Below are 14428 nucleotides of genomic sequence, written 5' to 3'. Positions count from 1 at the left end.
TTTGCCTTGATTAAAAAGGATAACAGGATTATAGACATTTTTCCATTGCTATATACCACACAAAAACACTTTTCTGATGACTTGATTTGCCAAAAATATTACATATTACTTACTGGCTAAGAACAGCATAACTCTAATAAATATACAAAACCAAAATTCCATAATCCTAATACTACACCTGTGGATATTCACAAGTTAACACAATGACTGAAAGGGGTGTGTTCCCATAAAAACAAAGCTACAAATATCACACTAGTAAAACATTATATTTCTATATCACAAAATATTGTCACTTCATCCAGAACAAAATATATATTTTATCTTCTTCTTATGAACAATTTTGTATCACAACTTACCTAAACTCAGGCAAAGCACTGTCAAACACTACATTGGTTTCATGTAGTATTTCCAACTGTTCATTGACAATCACACCTTTTAACTGAAACAAAACCACAAAATTAATTTTTCTATAATGTTAACAGGACATAAAACTTTGAATAAATAAAGAGAAATATCCTACATAAGGAATATCCTATTTTATGTATTTAAAAGATTTTAAAGTTCGGATAGTAAAGTAACTTGGTCTATGAATCAAGGCACAAATAAAAGTTTTTTTGCACTACTTGGAGTACATGAAAGTAAAATTTTGTCCCTGGATACTGAAAATTAACACAAATATTAATATATTTGTGATATGATTTGTTATTATTTATCAGTATGTGTCATAGTAGTCATAATAGTATTGGTATATCACTTTTGTGCAGATGATCCAAACATCTTGGAAACTCTAGAGGAGTTTTTAACTTTTATGTCCATGTGCCACGATTATTCAGAGGTAATTGGGGATAAAATTGTATAAGATATTAATACAATACAACTACTTTTGAATAAACCAATCCAGAGTAACCACTCCCATGATAATATTTTTCTAAACTCCCTAGATCAAGTTATTTTATGTAATGTAACATCTTTGATTTTCCTTTCTCAAATCATAATAGGCTTATCTTAAATATTTAAAAATATATTTCAATCATATGAAAACATAACAAAAATTAAAAAACAAATGACTCCTTTTCCCAGCCTATTTTTAGAAAACCACTGAGATGGCAATCTTGTTATTATAAATGTTTAGTGGAGGATCTTTAATATAGACAACTAACAAGATACGTCCCAGAAAAGAAACGCATCTTGTATTTTGGGTCTGAAAAACCAACATCGTATCCACTGAAAACTTCAATAAGCTATCCTTAAGGTATGAACTGAAAAGGGCAAGAGCAGAACCAAACACACCATATACCTTACATTTTATCAGTAAGACATTACGCTGGACACAAACATCCTACTGAGGTCACAGAAAACACCAAGAGTAGCGAGGCTCTGATCAAGGGATGAAACAGTACAGTGTATGAGATCAAAAATAGTTGTTATAGATTTCCCTTTTAATAATCCATTTTGGGTCATACTCAAGATATTATTGGTATCAAGAATTGGTAGAAAGAATTTTGTGTTCTCTTTGTTCTTGATTTGGGAGCATCTGCATGATATTGATGCAGCCCAACATAAACAAATCTATTTCTTATATTGCAAACACAAGTTAGATGATCAAACTAACACTCCAAAATCAGTAAAAAAAAAGGGCATGAAATATCAAGCATTGCAAAAGAATTATATTCCTGACATGGGAACATCCGCATGATCTCCAAAGTATTAAATATATATTTTTTTAAACAGCTATAATTTAAAAGTTTAATATTGAAAATGTCACTATTTGCATATCTGGGTCGTAATGTTTGTGTATTTTTACGGTGGAAACTGACTGGGAACACTACTTATACATAGTTTTCTACCAGAAACGAAATACCTGTCCTTTTAATTTACCCTAGAATCTATTGAAAAATTTTTATTTACATAGGGGTGGTTAACTATTTCAGTTTTTACCTTTAATACTATTAGATCCATTCTGCTTCAAAATGTTTGTTTAGTGAGATCAAACCTGATGCAAGTTTGGTTACAGTCAGGACAATACAGTAACTCATATCTGAAACAATTTAACCCTTCCCCTCTCATACTCATTTCCTCTCATTTTTGAGGTTAAGTGGTAGAGAGGACTTTATAGTCCTAACTTCGCCTCTAATAAAGTAATTTTTCATTTCATTTCATGTTGGCCATCAGCCAACACTACACTTTAATCATCTATATTACATGTTGGCTAGTGGCCAAATCATATTTTTATGATAAACATTTCAACTCATTTAAATTTCACTACTGTGCTATGGATCTTGGTTTACACTTTGAGTGCCTTTGTGCATTTAATTTTAATCTCTCTGTTAATATTTTTGTAAACAGAGTCCCAGCTGATGTTGTTATTGCGTCCTTATTTTCTTTCATCTATGTGATTCTGATCATTTGCAACTTCAGTCAATTTTATTTGGCCATGTAAATAATTAGGGTTATCACTGTTTACTGATTTCCTAATAATTGAATATATATTTTATTAATGTATCCTCCCTATAAATAATGGGAGAGTTTGTTCATGACAAGTGAATTTGTCAATACCTTTATACGTTGTAATAAAAACATTTCTAGTTCATAAAATTTTGTAAAATAGAATAAAAATCTGTGTAAGTATAGAACAAGATTAGGTATTATATTAGCAACACAGTAAGTATAGAATACAAGAACAAAACTGAAAATACTGTTGTACCTAAAATAATATATTTGTTATTTATTATAAAAAGTTATATAATATAATAAAAAGCAAAATATATTTTATTGAAACCATAGCTTTTTAAATACGTAATAATGAAAGCTTTGAAGAATAACACTGGCATCAATATGTTTCCTACAGCTATTTAACAAAAACATAAACTTTGTTAATAAATTAATTACACTTTGCTGGGAACTATGTCCTTTGTAAATAAGAGTGGAAAGGATTAAATCATTGAGGATTATGGACCAATCCACCAGTCTCCACAGTTTATGCAAAAAGACTGTTTTGGGGGTCTGTAATCGGGACCACCTATTCATTCAAATTATCTGTATTAATTAAACTTTGTACATTTAAAACACTATTTAAAGATCCTTGTGAAACACACAATACATTTCAACTTGATTACTATAATATTCATGTCTTCCTCTACTAGGATTGTATAGACTTATATGACCCAATGATGGGCATAATGACGACTGCAGTGCCCGAGAGCCATTTGTAAGAAGCGCCAAGTACCAAGTAAGTATCAAATTAAATCTGAACTTTGCAAATACACAAGACGTCCATTGGGGTATGTGCAAATTTCTTCAATCTCAATAGACTTACTTGTGTTATTGGGAATGTAAACAAACATGGCATGACACAGTCAGACTAAGCAAGGAAAGCAGACCATCCAAAGTCTAATTAAATCCAAGGTTACGATTTTGTATATAAAAACTTCTACATATTTTATTACAAAATTAAGGTTGCTAAACAAATATTTTGTTGGCATAGTAGGATGTTACACATTTGCCATCGTTATATGTTGCAAAATGTACAACAGTACGCTTCGAGGATTGAAATCCATCCCCTTCATCAGATGAGAAGACAAATAGTATATATACATGTATTTAAAGGTATAACCTCCAGCAATGGACTGCCATTAAAAAAAAGAGTATCACCCATTTTTTCCAACATCTTTATGGAAATATTTGAGCAAAATGCCCTGGCTTCAACTCAGTTCAAACCGAAGATCTGGTTGAGATACGTGGATGACACTTTTGTCGTCTTTCCTCAAAGAGGCACTGAACTTAATGAATTTAACGTTAAATTCAATATCAAAAAGGGAATGAGATAATCAAGAAATCTTTTTTTCCTAAATTATCTGCATGGTATGGGCTTTAATTTAGTAAAATAATTATTCTGTGCATTTTGTTCCTTCTATTTCTTAAGTGCATTACAAGTTGCAATGTGTTTTTACAAGTGATGTGAGGTTCTCTCAATCCCAATGAATACCTACAGCTTTTAAATGAAAGGTTAACTATTACTAAATTTCAATATTTATTTGGGAAGTATAGGTTTTTATTAAGAAACTATTGTGTAATAATTGATCATATTTTTTAATTTTAATAAAAAAAACACAATATATAATATTTGATAAGAAGCAATTATACATTTTGTAATATAAATGTAAATATGTTCACTTAGAAGTTTTGATTGAATATAGTATGTAAGTTGAAAGTTAAAATTCATGTTATATTCAAGTCTAAAAATAGACAAGCAGATAGTTTGACTCAACAGGCAGCAAGTTGCTACAGGAAATTTTCATGTCTTGACAGACTGCAGTTACTCTGCACTCTGATTGTTGTTTATGAGTCAGTCTATTGCTAGTGCTCCTTGAGTAAACATTGTTTTAAGTGGTGTTTAGCTTTATTTAGTGTATGGGTGAATTTATTTATGTTTATTTATGTGAATTTAACGTAATACAAATTTAAATGCAAAAATTTCATTAGTTTTAAATTTACATGTTCAGTTAATTTGTTTGGTAAAATTGTTTCTACTGAATTACTTACATTTTTTTCATAAACCAATTATGAAGAAGGACAATTTAACTTGCTTTTACGAGGGCAAATCAAATATAAACGGTAATTTTGCTGTTGACTGTACCAAACACGTTCGGACGTGATGTGGCTGTGGGCGATTGACGTTTTGCTTGATAGGAGTGGGGGAACTGCTTGCTTCACACTAGCGTTGTGTTCTGCCTTCAGTACAGTCATGACCGAGCGAGAGGTACATCCATCTGTTGCGCAACGCATCGTCATAAAATTTTTAACAAATGAAGGTGTTAAGCCTTCGGAAATCTTTAATCGTTTGCAGGCACAGTTTGGGGCCACTACTCTGTCTCAAAATCAAGTGTATATGTGGGCCAGAGAATTTAGGGATGGCCGAGAGAGAACGTGTTGAAAACTAAAGTCACGGTCGACGCCCAAGGTCAAGTCTTACAGATGACAACATTAGTGCGGTTCGACAGCTTATTGAAGGTGATCGCCAGTTAACTGTTCAAGAAATCTCGTCGGAAATTGGTATCAGCTACGGGAGTGTTCAGTCTGCAATCACAGACCACCTTGGCTTCAGAAAAATTAGTGCTCGCTGGGTTCCGAGGTTGTTGACCGGAAATCAAAAAACAGGTCAGGTCGGAGATTGCTGGGAGACTTCTGCAACGATTTCAAGAAGAAGGTGAAGATTTTTGAGGCGCATCGTCACATGTGATGAGACGTGGGTCCACCATTACACTCCCGAATCGAAAATGGCAAGTAAGGAGTGGCGAAGGAAGGATGAAGGCTGCCCAGTGAAAGCCAAAACTCGTCTCTCAGCCGGAAAAGTTCTTGCAACAATTTTTGTTGACTCAAGGGGAGTTCTACTCATTGATTTTCTTCACGATCAACGAACAGTGAATGCGGCTTACTACTGCCAGGTGCTACAGTCAACAAAAATCAGTTACCGGAACAAAATACGAGGTGTACCCATTAGAGATGTCATCCTTCTCCATGACAACGCAAGGCCTCACACCGCATTGTTGACAAGGGATAAATTGGAAGAAATGGGCTGGAAAACTCTCGAACACCGTCCTTACAGTCCAGACCTGTCCCCTTGTAACTATTTTTTGTTTGCGCTCCTGAAATAATCACTTGGAGGAAAACGATTTGAAAACAATGAAGACGTCGAAAAGCACGTGCGCAATTGGTCTTAAACAACTCGACCTTAATCTTTTTATGAACAGGGAATATTCAAGCTTCCAAATCTGTGGCAGAAGTGTGTAGACAATCCAGGAGACTACATTGAAAAATGTTCAAGGTATAGTTTCTGTATAATATTATTCAATAAATATAATTTTGAAAATTACCGTTTATATTTGATTTGCCTACGTAAATAAAGTTTGATTTAAAATGGACAGTAAGTGTAGTATAGGGTAATTAAAACTGACACAATGCCACAAAACCACTTATGTCACAAAAAAGGGTAGGAAAAATGTGTGTGATCAGACTGAAGAAGAGCTTAACTTGATTAAGATAAAAAGTTAATTAGATAGTAAAGAGATAATAAACATCTGTTTTCATCATAAGAATTTAATATTGACGAAGTATGAATTCCTGCAAAAGGTGTGCTGTGACCCACATAAAAATCACAAGAAACCCATTAAAAATAGTTTAAGGGTACTACATTTATAGCTGGGTGAGGCCTGTGTCACAAAAGGTCTAAAAGTAAAACCTGGGGAAAAGTTATATACTAATTGCTATAAAACTATATTCTCAACTCCAATTAACTTTGAAGAAGAATTGCAAGATGATGATGATTTTGTGATGTCAACTGAAACTGAAAACTCAGTTACAAAAAGAAAATGCTATTGATTCTTTAAATGCTTCTTTGATGGATGTAGGGTGTTCACCTTTCAAATTAAACGCATTGAATGAAAACTCCAAAATTGGTTATGCTCAAAATAAACTAGAAAAACTACATAAAAATGTTAAAATGAAAATTGAGACAGTTTAGATGTTGAAGTGCCATCAAAAGGACCTAAATTATAACAAAATTCTGAGCAAAAAGCAGCAGAAATAGACTTGCTTGTTGTGAACATAAAAAGTGAACTGACCAAACTTTCGACAAAGAAGTAAATACAACTATTGACATTTCCCGTATCACTGAATTGGTCAAGAACAAACATCAAAGATACTTTAAAATGACCACTTATTCTGCGAGACAAGCAAGAAATTGTATAAGGAAAAGGGGTTTTTGGCAGAACCTGAAACAAGGAAAGGAAAGAAACTGAGTCCCAAGGTTGTTGAGTTAGTTGTCAATTTCTATCAGAGTGATAAGCAGTCGAGAGTTTTACCTGGTATGAAAGATGTAGTAAGCTTAGGGAAAAAAAAATATGAGAAGAAAATATTAATTTAAGTAATCTGAATGAAATGTTTGTAAACTTTAAATGGGAATATCCTGAAATAAAAATAGGGTTCTCTAAGTTTTGTAAGCTTCGCCCCAAATTGTGTGTTCTGGCTGGTGCCAGTGGAACTCACTCTGTCTGTGTATGTACTATCCATCAAAATGTAATACTGCTAATACATGCAGCACAACTAGAAGAGAGTTACAAAGATCTACAAAAACTGGTTTTGTGTGAAAATTCAAATCAAAACTGTATCTTTAGGCGATGTGAAAAATGTTCATCTAAAGAAAATCTGACCACATTCTTACAAACTAAGTTTGAAAACTATGAAGAAGATGATAGAACAGATTACAAGCAATGGGTTGTTACAGATCAGACACAGATGGTAACACAAACATCAACTATTGATGAATTTGTTGATGAACTGACGCCCAAAGTAGAAAAGTTAATCCCTCATTCTTACATTGCCATAAGCCAGTCAAGCTACTTTAAAGCCTTAAAGATGCTTGTGAGTCAAATATAGCCATCATATCAATGGATTTTAGTGAAAATTACTCATTTATGATTCAGGGTTACCACTGGACCTCAGACTCCTGTACTGTTCATCCAGCAATCATCAATTTGTGTATTGACCAGGAAAAATAGTCTCATCCCACTGTATCATTTCCGATGACTTAAATCATGATGTTTGTATGGTTTATAAAATTTAAGAAACCCTAATACAATTTGTCAAGGACAATTTTAGTAACGTCACAGACGTTCATTATTACAGTGACGGTTATGCAGGGCAGTAAAGGAAAAAAATACAACTTCATGAAAAAGACTTCAAAATTAAAGGCCAACACTGTTAAACATTTGGCGTGAAAAGCAAGTCATCAAAGGCTTCTTGACAATCTAATACTGACTGCAACTACCTTTTTTCAATTTTGTGAATTCAACATTGCCAAAATTAATTTCCACTTCATCTCAAAAGACTCAGTAGATCAGACTCGTTGCAAGCTTGAAAAACGCTTTTAAGATCTATATACCCTTCCAGGTACTAGAAGTTTTCACAACTACAGACACCTCGACTGTTTTGGAACTATAGAAGCAAGGCGAATCAGTTGCGATGAAAAACCAAGTCTAACATTCAACTTGAGAAGAGGATTAACTTTAAATGTTAAAGAAGAAGATCTATATCCCTCTTGCTTCATTGCTTGTACATATGACAATCTCTGTTATTATGGAATAATAACAAATGTTGCCAAAGAAGATGGAGATGTAATAGTAACGTTTCTTCACGCAGCAGGACCATCCCCTTCTTTTTACTGGCCCAGACGAGATGATGTTAATGATGTGCCAATTCCACACATCCTTGCAGTGGTTGAGCCTCCACACAACTCAATGGGAAGGACTTATCAATTCCCACCAGAGTACACCAGATTAGTTGAAAATATATTCAAACAAATAAATTAGTTCATTAGTTTGCAAATCTTCTAAGTGAAATGGGTCTAATGATATACATTTGGTGTGTGTAAGTTTTCGGTATACTTAATTTGTACGTAAATATTAAGTTTATATTTTAATACTGAACCTATAAATTATATCTGAACTCCAATATTTTTAATTCACATTGCTTACTATTGAATATACTTTTCAAAGTGTTAAAATGTAGTTTATATATTTCCTTTAAAAGCTATAGCTATTCATTGTTATTGAAAGAACCTTACATCGCTTGTAATTAATATATTGAAACTTGTAATGTATTTTAGAAATAAAATGAACAAAATACACAGAATGTTTGTTTTACTAAATTGAAGCCCATATTATGCAGATAATAAAGAAAAAAAAAGATTTCTTGATAATCTCATTCCCTTTTTGAGATATTGAATTCAACATTAAACCATGTTTGCGTTTTTAAACTTATACAAAATTAAAAAATGTAACTTTTTATAATATTTTAGGTTCAACTTAGACTACTGAGGTATGTTTTTCAAATTCCTTAGTACTCAAGGAATTGCCTTGAAATTTTCATAAAGATTGAGTGTCAAATGAGGAAATGAGAAATTATTTTCTTTTCGATGTCATGTTTTGTTTGGCGCTATCCATAGTGCGGGAATTGAAAAACGTAAAAACTTTAAAGTGCCATAACTGGAAAACTAAGTGCTAGACAAAAATTCAAAATTTGTTATTTTTACTTATCTTTACGTAAGAACAAAGCTACCAAGTCTCATACAAATATGAGATAGTGGGTGAAAAAATTGTTTTTTTCTGGTTGAATTGGTGTGGAGTGACCCAGATTAAGAATTACAATGTGAAGGGATTTTATTTTATTATTTTTTTTTTTAATTTAAAAATATTGATGGTATTTTCTCACTTCTATAATACTGCTATCCTACTCATAACAATCAAAAAGACATTGTGTCAATTGCAAAGATTTGTTCATTTTTTAAGGTACAGAAGAATACACTACAGAGCTAAATAATTTATTGACATTTTAATATCAACAATTTGAATTTGTCAATACTACAGACATAACCTCAAAACGGAAAACATTAAAATCTGATAAAAAATAAGAGAATTTTAACCTACAGTACTATTTTATTATTTTATCAATTATAATTTGCCTCTGGTCGCACTGATTTCTATTTGTATATTCTTGGGTAAATGAAGAATTAAACACCCACCTGTTGAGTACTGAAGTCAAGACCAAAATATGTGCGATTTTCTACGTCTGTCATTTTAAAATTGGAAAAGTTGAATAAAATAAAATGTAATTTTAATGAGAAATATATAGATTCCAACTTTAATTAAAACTAAATTACTAAACTATCTCATTAACATTTCTGACGCTTTCAAAGACATGCATTGTTGTCAAATGTTTTGATTGAACTGTTCCCAGACTGTTGGCAAGCAGACTACACACTGTGTTTGGTTGACTTCCATGGTGACAGGAAAAGAGACATAGAGTAAAGAGTAAACGAAATATAATAGCTTTCTGTACTTGAACTCAACTACTTAGGATCTCGAAGCTCATCATCCTTCACGACTAGCTCAATAAAAAACGAAATGGATGTGTAGAAGATTATTATTCATACTAGTATTATAGCCCTGAACTATGTATAGACAATAAATATTAACATGATATACCTTCGTGAAACAGTTCAAACAGTAGATACATACGCACTTCTAGCAAGTTATATTCTGGGGTCAATAAGTATTAGAAAGTGGGGATAATTTCGGATTTATAGCTTTTATTACTTCGGATACAGCATAGTTTAAAATTTACGAATACAGGACAAACCACAATGAAAAAAAACAAATAACATTGCTCTCAATCTAAAATTTACTATTGAAACAGAAACATCAAACCAACTGGATTTTTTATATCTCACCCTATAAAACGCAACTATAATTTTGAGTATAGCATTTACCGAAAAACATAAAACATCAGAACAAACCATCCATTCCACTTTATACTATCCATATACTCAAAAATGGCCGCTTATAATTCTAGATTGACCGGCTCCTCAAAGTACCACTGAATGTAACCAATTATAATAGAGAATTTAAATGCCCTATCATAAAACATATTGCCAATGGTTATAATAACACTATAGTGGACAAAATAATACAGAAAAAGAGAAACACAACACTAATCGGTAATAAAACAAGAAATGAAAAGCAGAAGAGAAAGTTGGCCTACATATGCGTTGAGTATAGTCCGACAAATAAAATACTGTACTAAAAAAACTTAAATCTCAGGGAAAGTACCAGGGTTTCAGGATAACAAACAACACCAGGAACATTTTAAAACGTAAACCTCAGAACTCCGATGTAAACGAACAGACGACGTATGGAAACTAACATGTTCCAATTGCCTTATTGTGTATATCGGACAGACAGGCAGGTGGCGTAGCCAAACATTTAAAGAGCATTGTTGAAAAACTAAATTACAAGATTAGGTGTCGTCGTGCAACATTTGATGCATGATAACCATATAATAAATGCATTAAATGACAATTTCGAAAATATAAATCGATGAGTAAACTAAAGACACTAGAAGAGTACGAATTTTAAGAGCATTTTCATTTGAAAAATTACTTTTTATGCAGATGCATGTTAAACATTATACAACAATTTAGCTTCCATTAATTGTTAAAAAAAAATAATTGTAACTTTAACTCGCCAACCGACAAATCAGGTAGTAACGTCGATGCACTGGTAACTGGAATCACCTATTACCAGTTATTATGTCCTATGCTGGTCGCTGTGTCATGTCATGCTAAAATATTCGTTTGTGATGTGTCGTTATTTTATTTATTTGTTCATTGTGTTTTGTGCTGTGTTTGTAAATTTTAAGTTATGGTGACTCCGGATGGACAATCCTCAGTTTTAATACTCATTGACGCCAGAAGATGACTTGTTATAACTATAGCAGCGTATTTGTCTACTATTTGAACTGTTTGGTGAAAGGTATATTACAAAATTAATAGCATAAATTTCAGCTCTGATAAAATAGTAACAAAAATATGCACTTTATCTGCCAGAAAACAGTCAGGTGGAAAGTTGTGAATGTGTTGAAACCACAGAAATAAAACATGTTAAAAATAACACTAACTGATACGAGTGGTAAAAATGTTAGTTCCTGTCAAGGTTGCAAACATTTTCAATGATTTTTATCCCATGTTGGGTCATGGCACATGTCATAACAGCAACTTATTGCTCTTTAATCCACTGAAAAATTCATTTTACCTCATAAGGTTATTGAGGAGCAGGTATGTGAAACAATTCTTTCCTTTGAAACCTAATCCTTTATGTGGTTTTGATAGAATGTGTCCCACATTTTTGACCCAGGTACATGATATCATTTCTTATCCATTAGTATACCATTTCAGTCCTTACCTAATCGCCGATGAGGAATGAGCGTCGTTCTTATCAGTACTGACCGTGCGTGATCGCTCCTTTCTACTACCTGGCCCTCTATTTTATTTTGTGCTTAATATTACAGTCTATCTGTTGATATCACTTTATTAGTCTTTTTTTGTTTTACCCTGTACGGCATAAGAGGTGTCGCCGATGTTCTAAACACTTAAAGTTACATTCTACTTTTTTATTATTATTTCCGCGGGAATAGACCTTTGGTTCTTATTGTGTGGGGTTAATAAGGGTGTGTGTAGGCTACTGTTCCTATCGCACTTCATTTATGAAGCGCTATGTCAGGTTTTGTGTGAAGTGTAATAATGCAACTTGAGATGATGACTTAGTTAAATATATTGAACGTGCAAGTATGTTCCACGTGCAATGTGTTAATTTAGACCTTTCAAAAAAACTGACTAGACGAATAAAATTTCCGCTGTGAAAAGTGTAAGGGGTCCACATTGGTAAATAGTAGTGACTCTGAAGCTGTTGGGTTTAAGTCTAGTATTCTCCGAGCAATAACGGAACTCAAAACTATTTTAATAAAACTATTACAGTAATTTAAAACTCGGTGATTTTGAATAAAAAATAAATTAAAGTTTGGAGTTGCGGCGGAATTAATGTCCTCAGCTACGAATGACGTGTAATTCACTATCGCAAGAAGTCTCCACTAAGAAGGAACAAATGCAGGACTTTTAGCAGTACTTTGGTTGCAGAATCTTGAAATATCCGGCGTTCCAGTGATACCAAATGAAAACGTGTTTCCAGTTTTGCATGCTATTGCAGCAGCAGCAATTAACTCTTCATGGCGACGCGAAAACTTTTTTGCTGCGCCCCGCCTAGGATCTCCAAGATGCCGTCAGACCCGTCCACTAAACATAGTCGTACGTTTTGAAAGTCGAACAGTTCACGCCGAACGGCTTCAGGCCAAAAAGGAACCTTAACGCAGTTCACATCAGTCCGGCGTACAGTACGTCATCAGAATATATTAGCAAACACTTAATCAGCTACGAAAGCTTTGCTCAGCTAAGCTAAGATCATGGTCAAGGATCGTCAGCTGGCGTTTGCTTGGACCAAAGAGGGTCGAGTACTTGTGAAGAATACAGCGGATGATCGATCCAGGAGGGTGAAAAGCTTCGAGGACCTGGGTGTCGTAGATCGCCGTCACCGTGGGGGAGGCGAGAGTAAGAGCGCCCCTTTATGCTGCTACTAGGAAGTAGACACTGTACGTAGCTACCCTTTTGTGTGTTTGCAAATTATCATCCCACAATATAGTGTGGCAGTTTTTTTAAGTTATATATATATATATATATATATATATATATATATATATATATATATATATATATATATATATATATATAGGTTCCAGAATAAATTGGTTCTGCATGGCTAATCAAATTAAACAATTAAAATTAAAAACTTAACAATCATATTTACAAACGTACATAATATTGATAAGACCAATTTTGTTTGTTATATGCATAAATAATATTTCTAAATTAAATCTGAACGATAAACCTTTTTAATTTCCTGATGAGCCGATGATAGCCTTATTTTAATTAAGGGCAACGACTGGGACCTTTTATGATTTTTAAAAAATTGGTATGATCAAAATGTTTTTTCACTTAATGCCTCAAGAACTAAATTTATGCCCATTTCTCCCAGGGAGTCTACAGACTATACCCTGAGTAATCTAGTTGTCTACTATTGTTACAGTTATAATAATGAATATTCCTTGTGAAAGTATTGGAAATGTCTCGTCTTATAAATATTAGGGCATTATTTTTGACAAGCGTTTAAAATGGTCTTATCATATTGAATATGTAAGATAAGGACAAGGAAATGCATATTTACATTCAAACAATTAAGAGAAATGTCAAACGGAAAGGAAATTAAACCTGCCTATTTTGCGTACGCCCAGTAATTGTTTTCATTTGGAATAATCGCCTGGGGTGGAGCGGACAAAACTCTTTTGCAGCCACTGCAATGCAATCTTAAAAGCCGGTTACAAAAAATGTTGGAGATATCCTACTGACACTTTATTATTAAGAAACCACTATTGTGCCAATCCGTAAAATCGTCATAAAAACAATCCTCATCTATATTTATAACAATTTTTAAACAATCTTCTCAACAACCTCGTATTCTCATAATACTCGATATGCACGAAATATTGGAGTTGTTCCAATGCAAATGAGTAAATCCATATAGTCTAGTAACTCTTTCTACACATCCCATCTTCTATTTAGAAATCTTTGTCAATACTTTCCTGATAACCACATTTTCTATTCACCATCTGTATTTACGTGTAAGAAACGCTCAAATGAATAGTTGTCTCTTATCAGTATTGACGAAGGTAAATCAACTATTACGGCTGAATACAGACGGGACTAACTTCTAACATTAACCCTCCCCTCCTTATCTAACCTGTCACTCCACTACCGACAACTATGAATGGTTTATGTAGCTCTCAGTATAATTTATTTATTTCACTTTAGTTACTGCATTCACTTTAATCCTCTGCAAGCAATCTCTGTATATAAGATGATACTCTCGTTTCTTTTTTCTTGATTCTGGAAATACACCATTCTAGATTTTACTACTTTTAATTATTC

At 33.1% G+C, this 14428-nt stretch overlaps 1 protein-coding gene across 1 annotated transcript in view; it reads right to left on the bottom strand.

The window, feature by feature from the left end:
• LOC124368907 (xylulose kinase-like) overlaps positions 1–9825 on the bottom strand; it is a 94862-nt gene extending 85037 nt beyond the window's left edge. Inside the window, exons 1-2 of the mRNA XM_046826434.1 lie at positions 9578–9825; positions 357–439 (exon numbers count right to left, since the gene is read on the bottom strand). Of these exons, the coding sequence (XP_046682390.1) occupies positions 357–439; positions 9578–9631 (137 nt within the window). The 5' untranslated portion in view covers positions 9632–9825. The remainder of the gene's footprint in view (positions 1–356; positions 440–9577) is intronic.
• Between the last annotated feature and the right edge of the window lie 4603 nt (positions 9826–14428).

The sequence above is a fragment of the Homalodisca vitripennis genome, chromosome X (genome assembly GCF_021130785.1).
Source record: "Homalodisca vitripennis isolate AUS2020 chromosome X, UT_GWSS_2.1, whole genome shotgun sequence".
In the NCBI taxonomy this organism is placed as follows: Eukaryota; Metazoa; Arthropoda; class Insecta; order Hemiptera; family Cicadellidae; genus Homalodisca; species Homalodisca vitripennis.
Note: the sequence above shows the minus strand (reverse complement) of the source record. Positions and strands in the feature narration are given on the sequence as shown.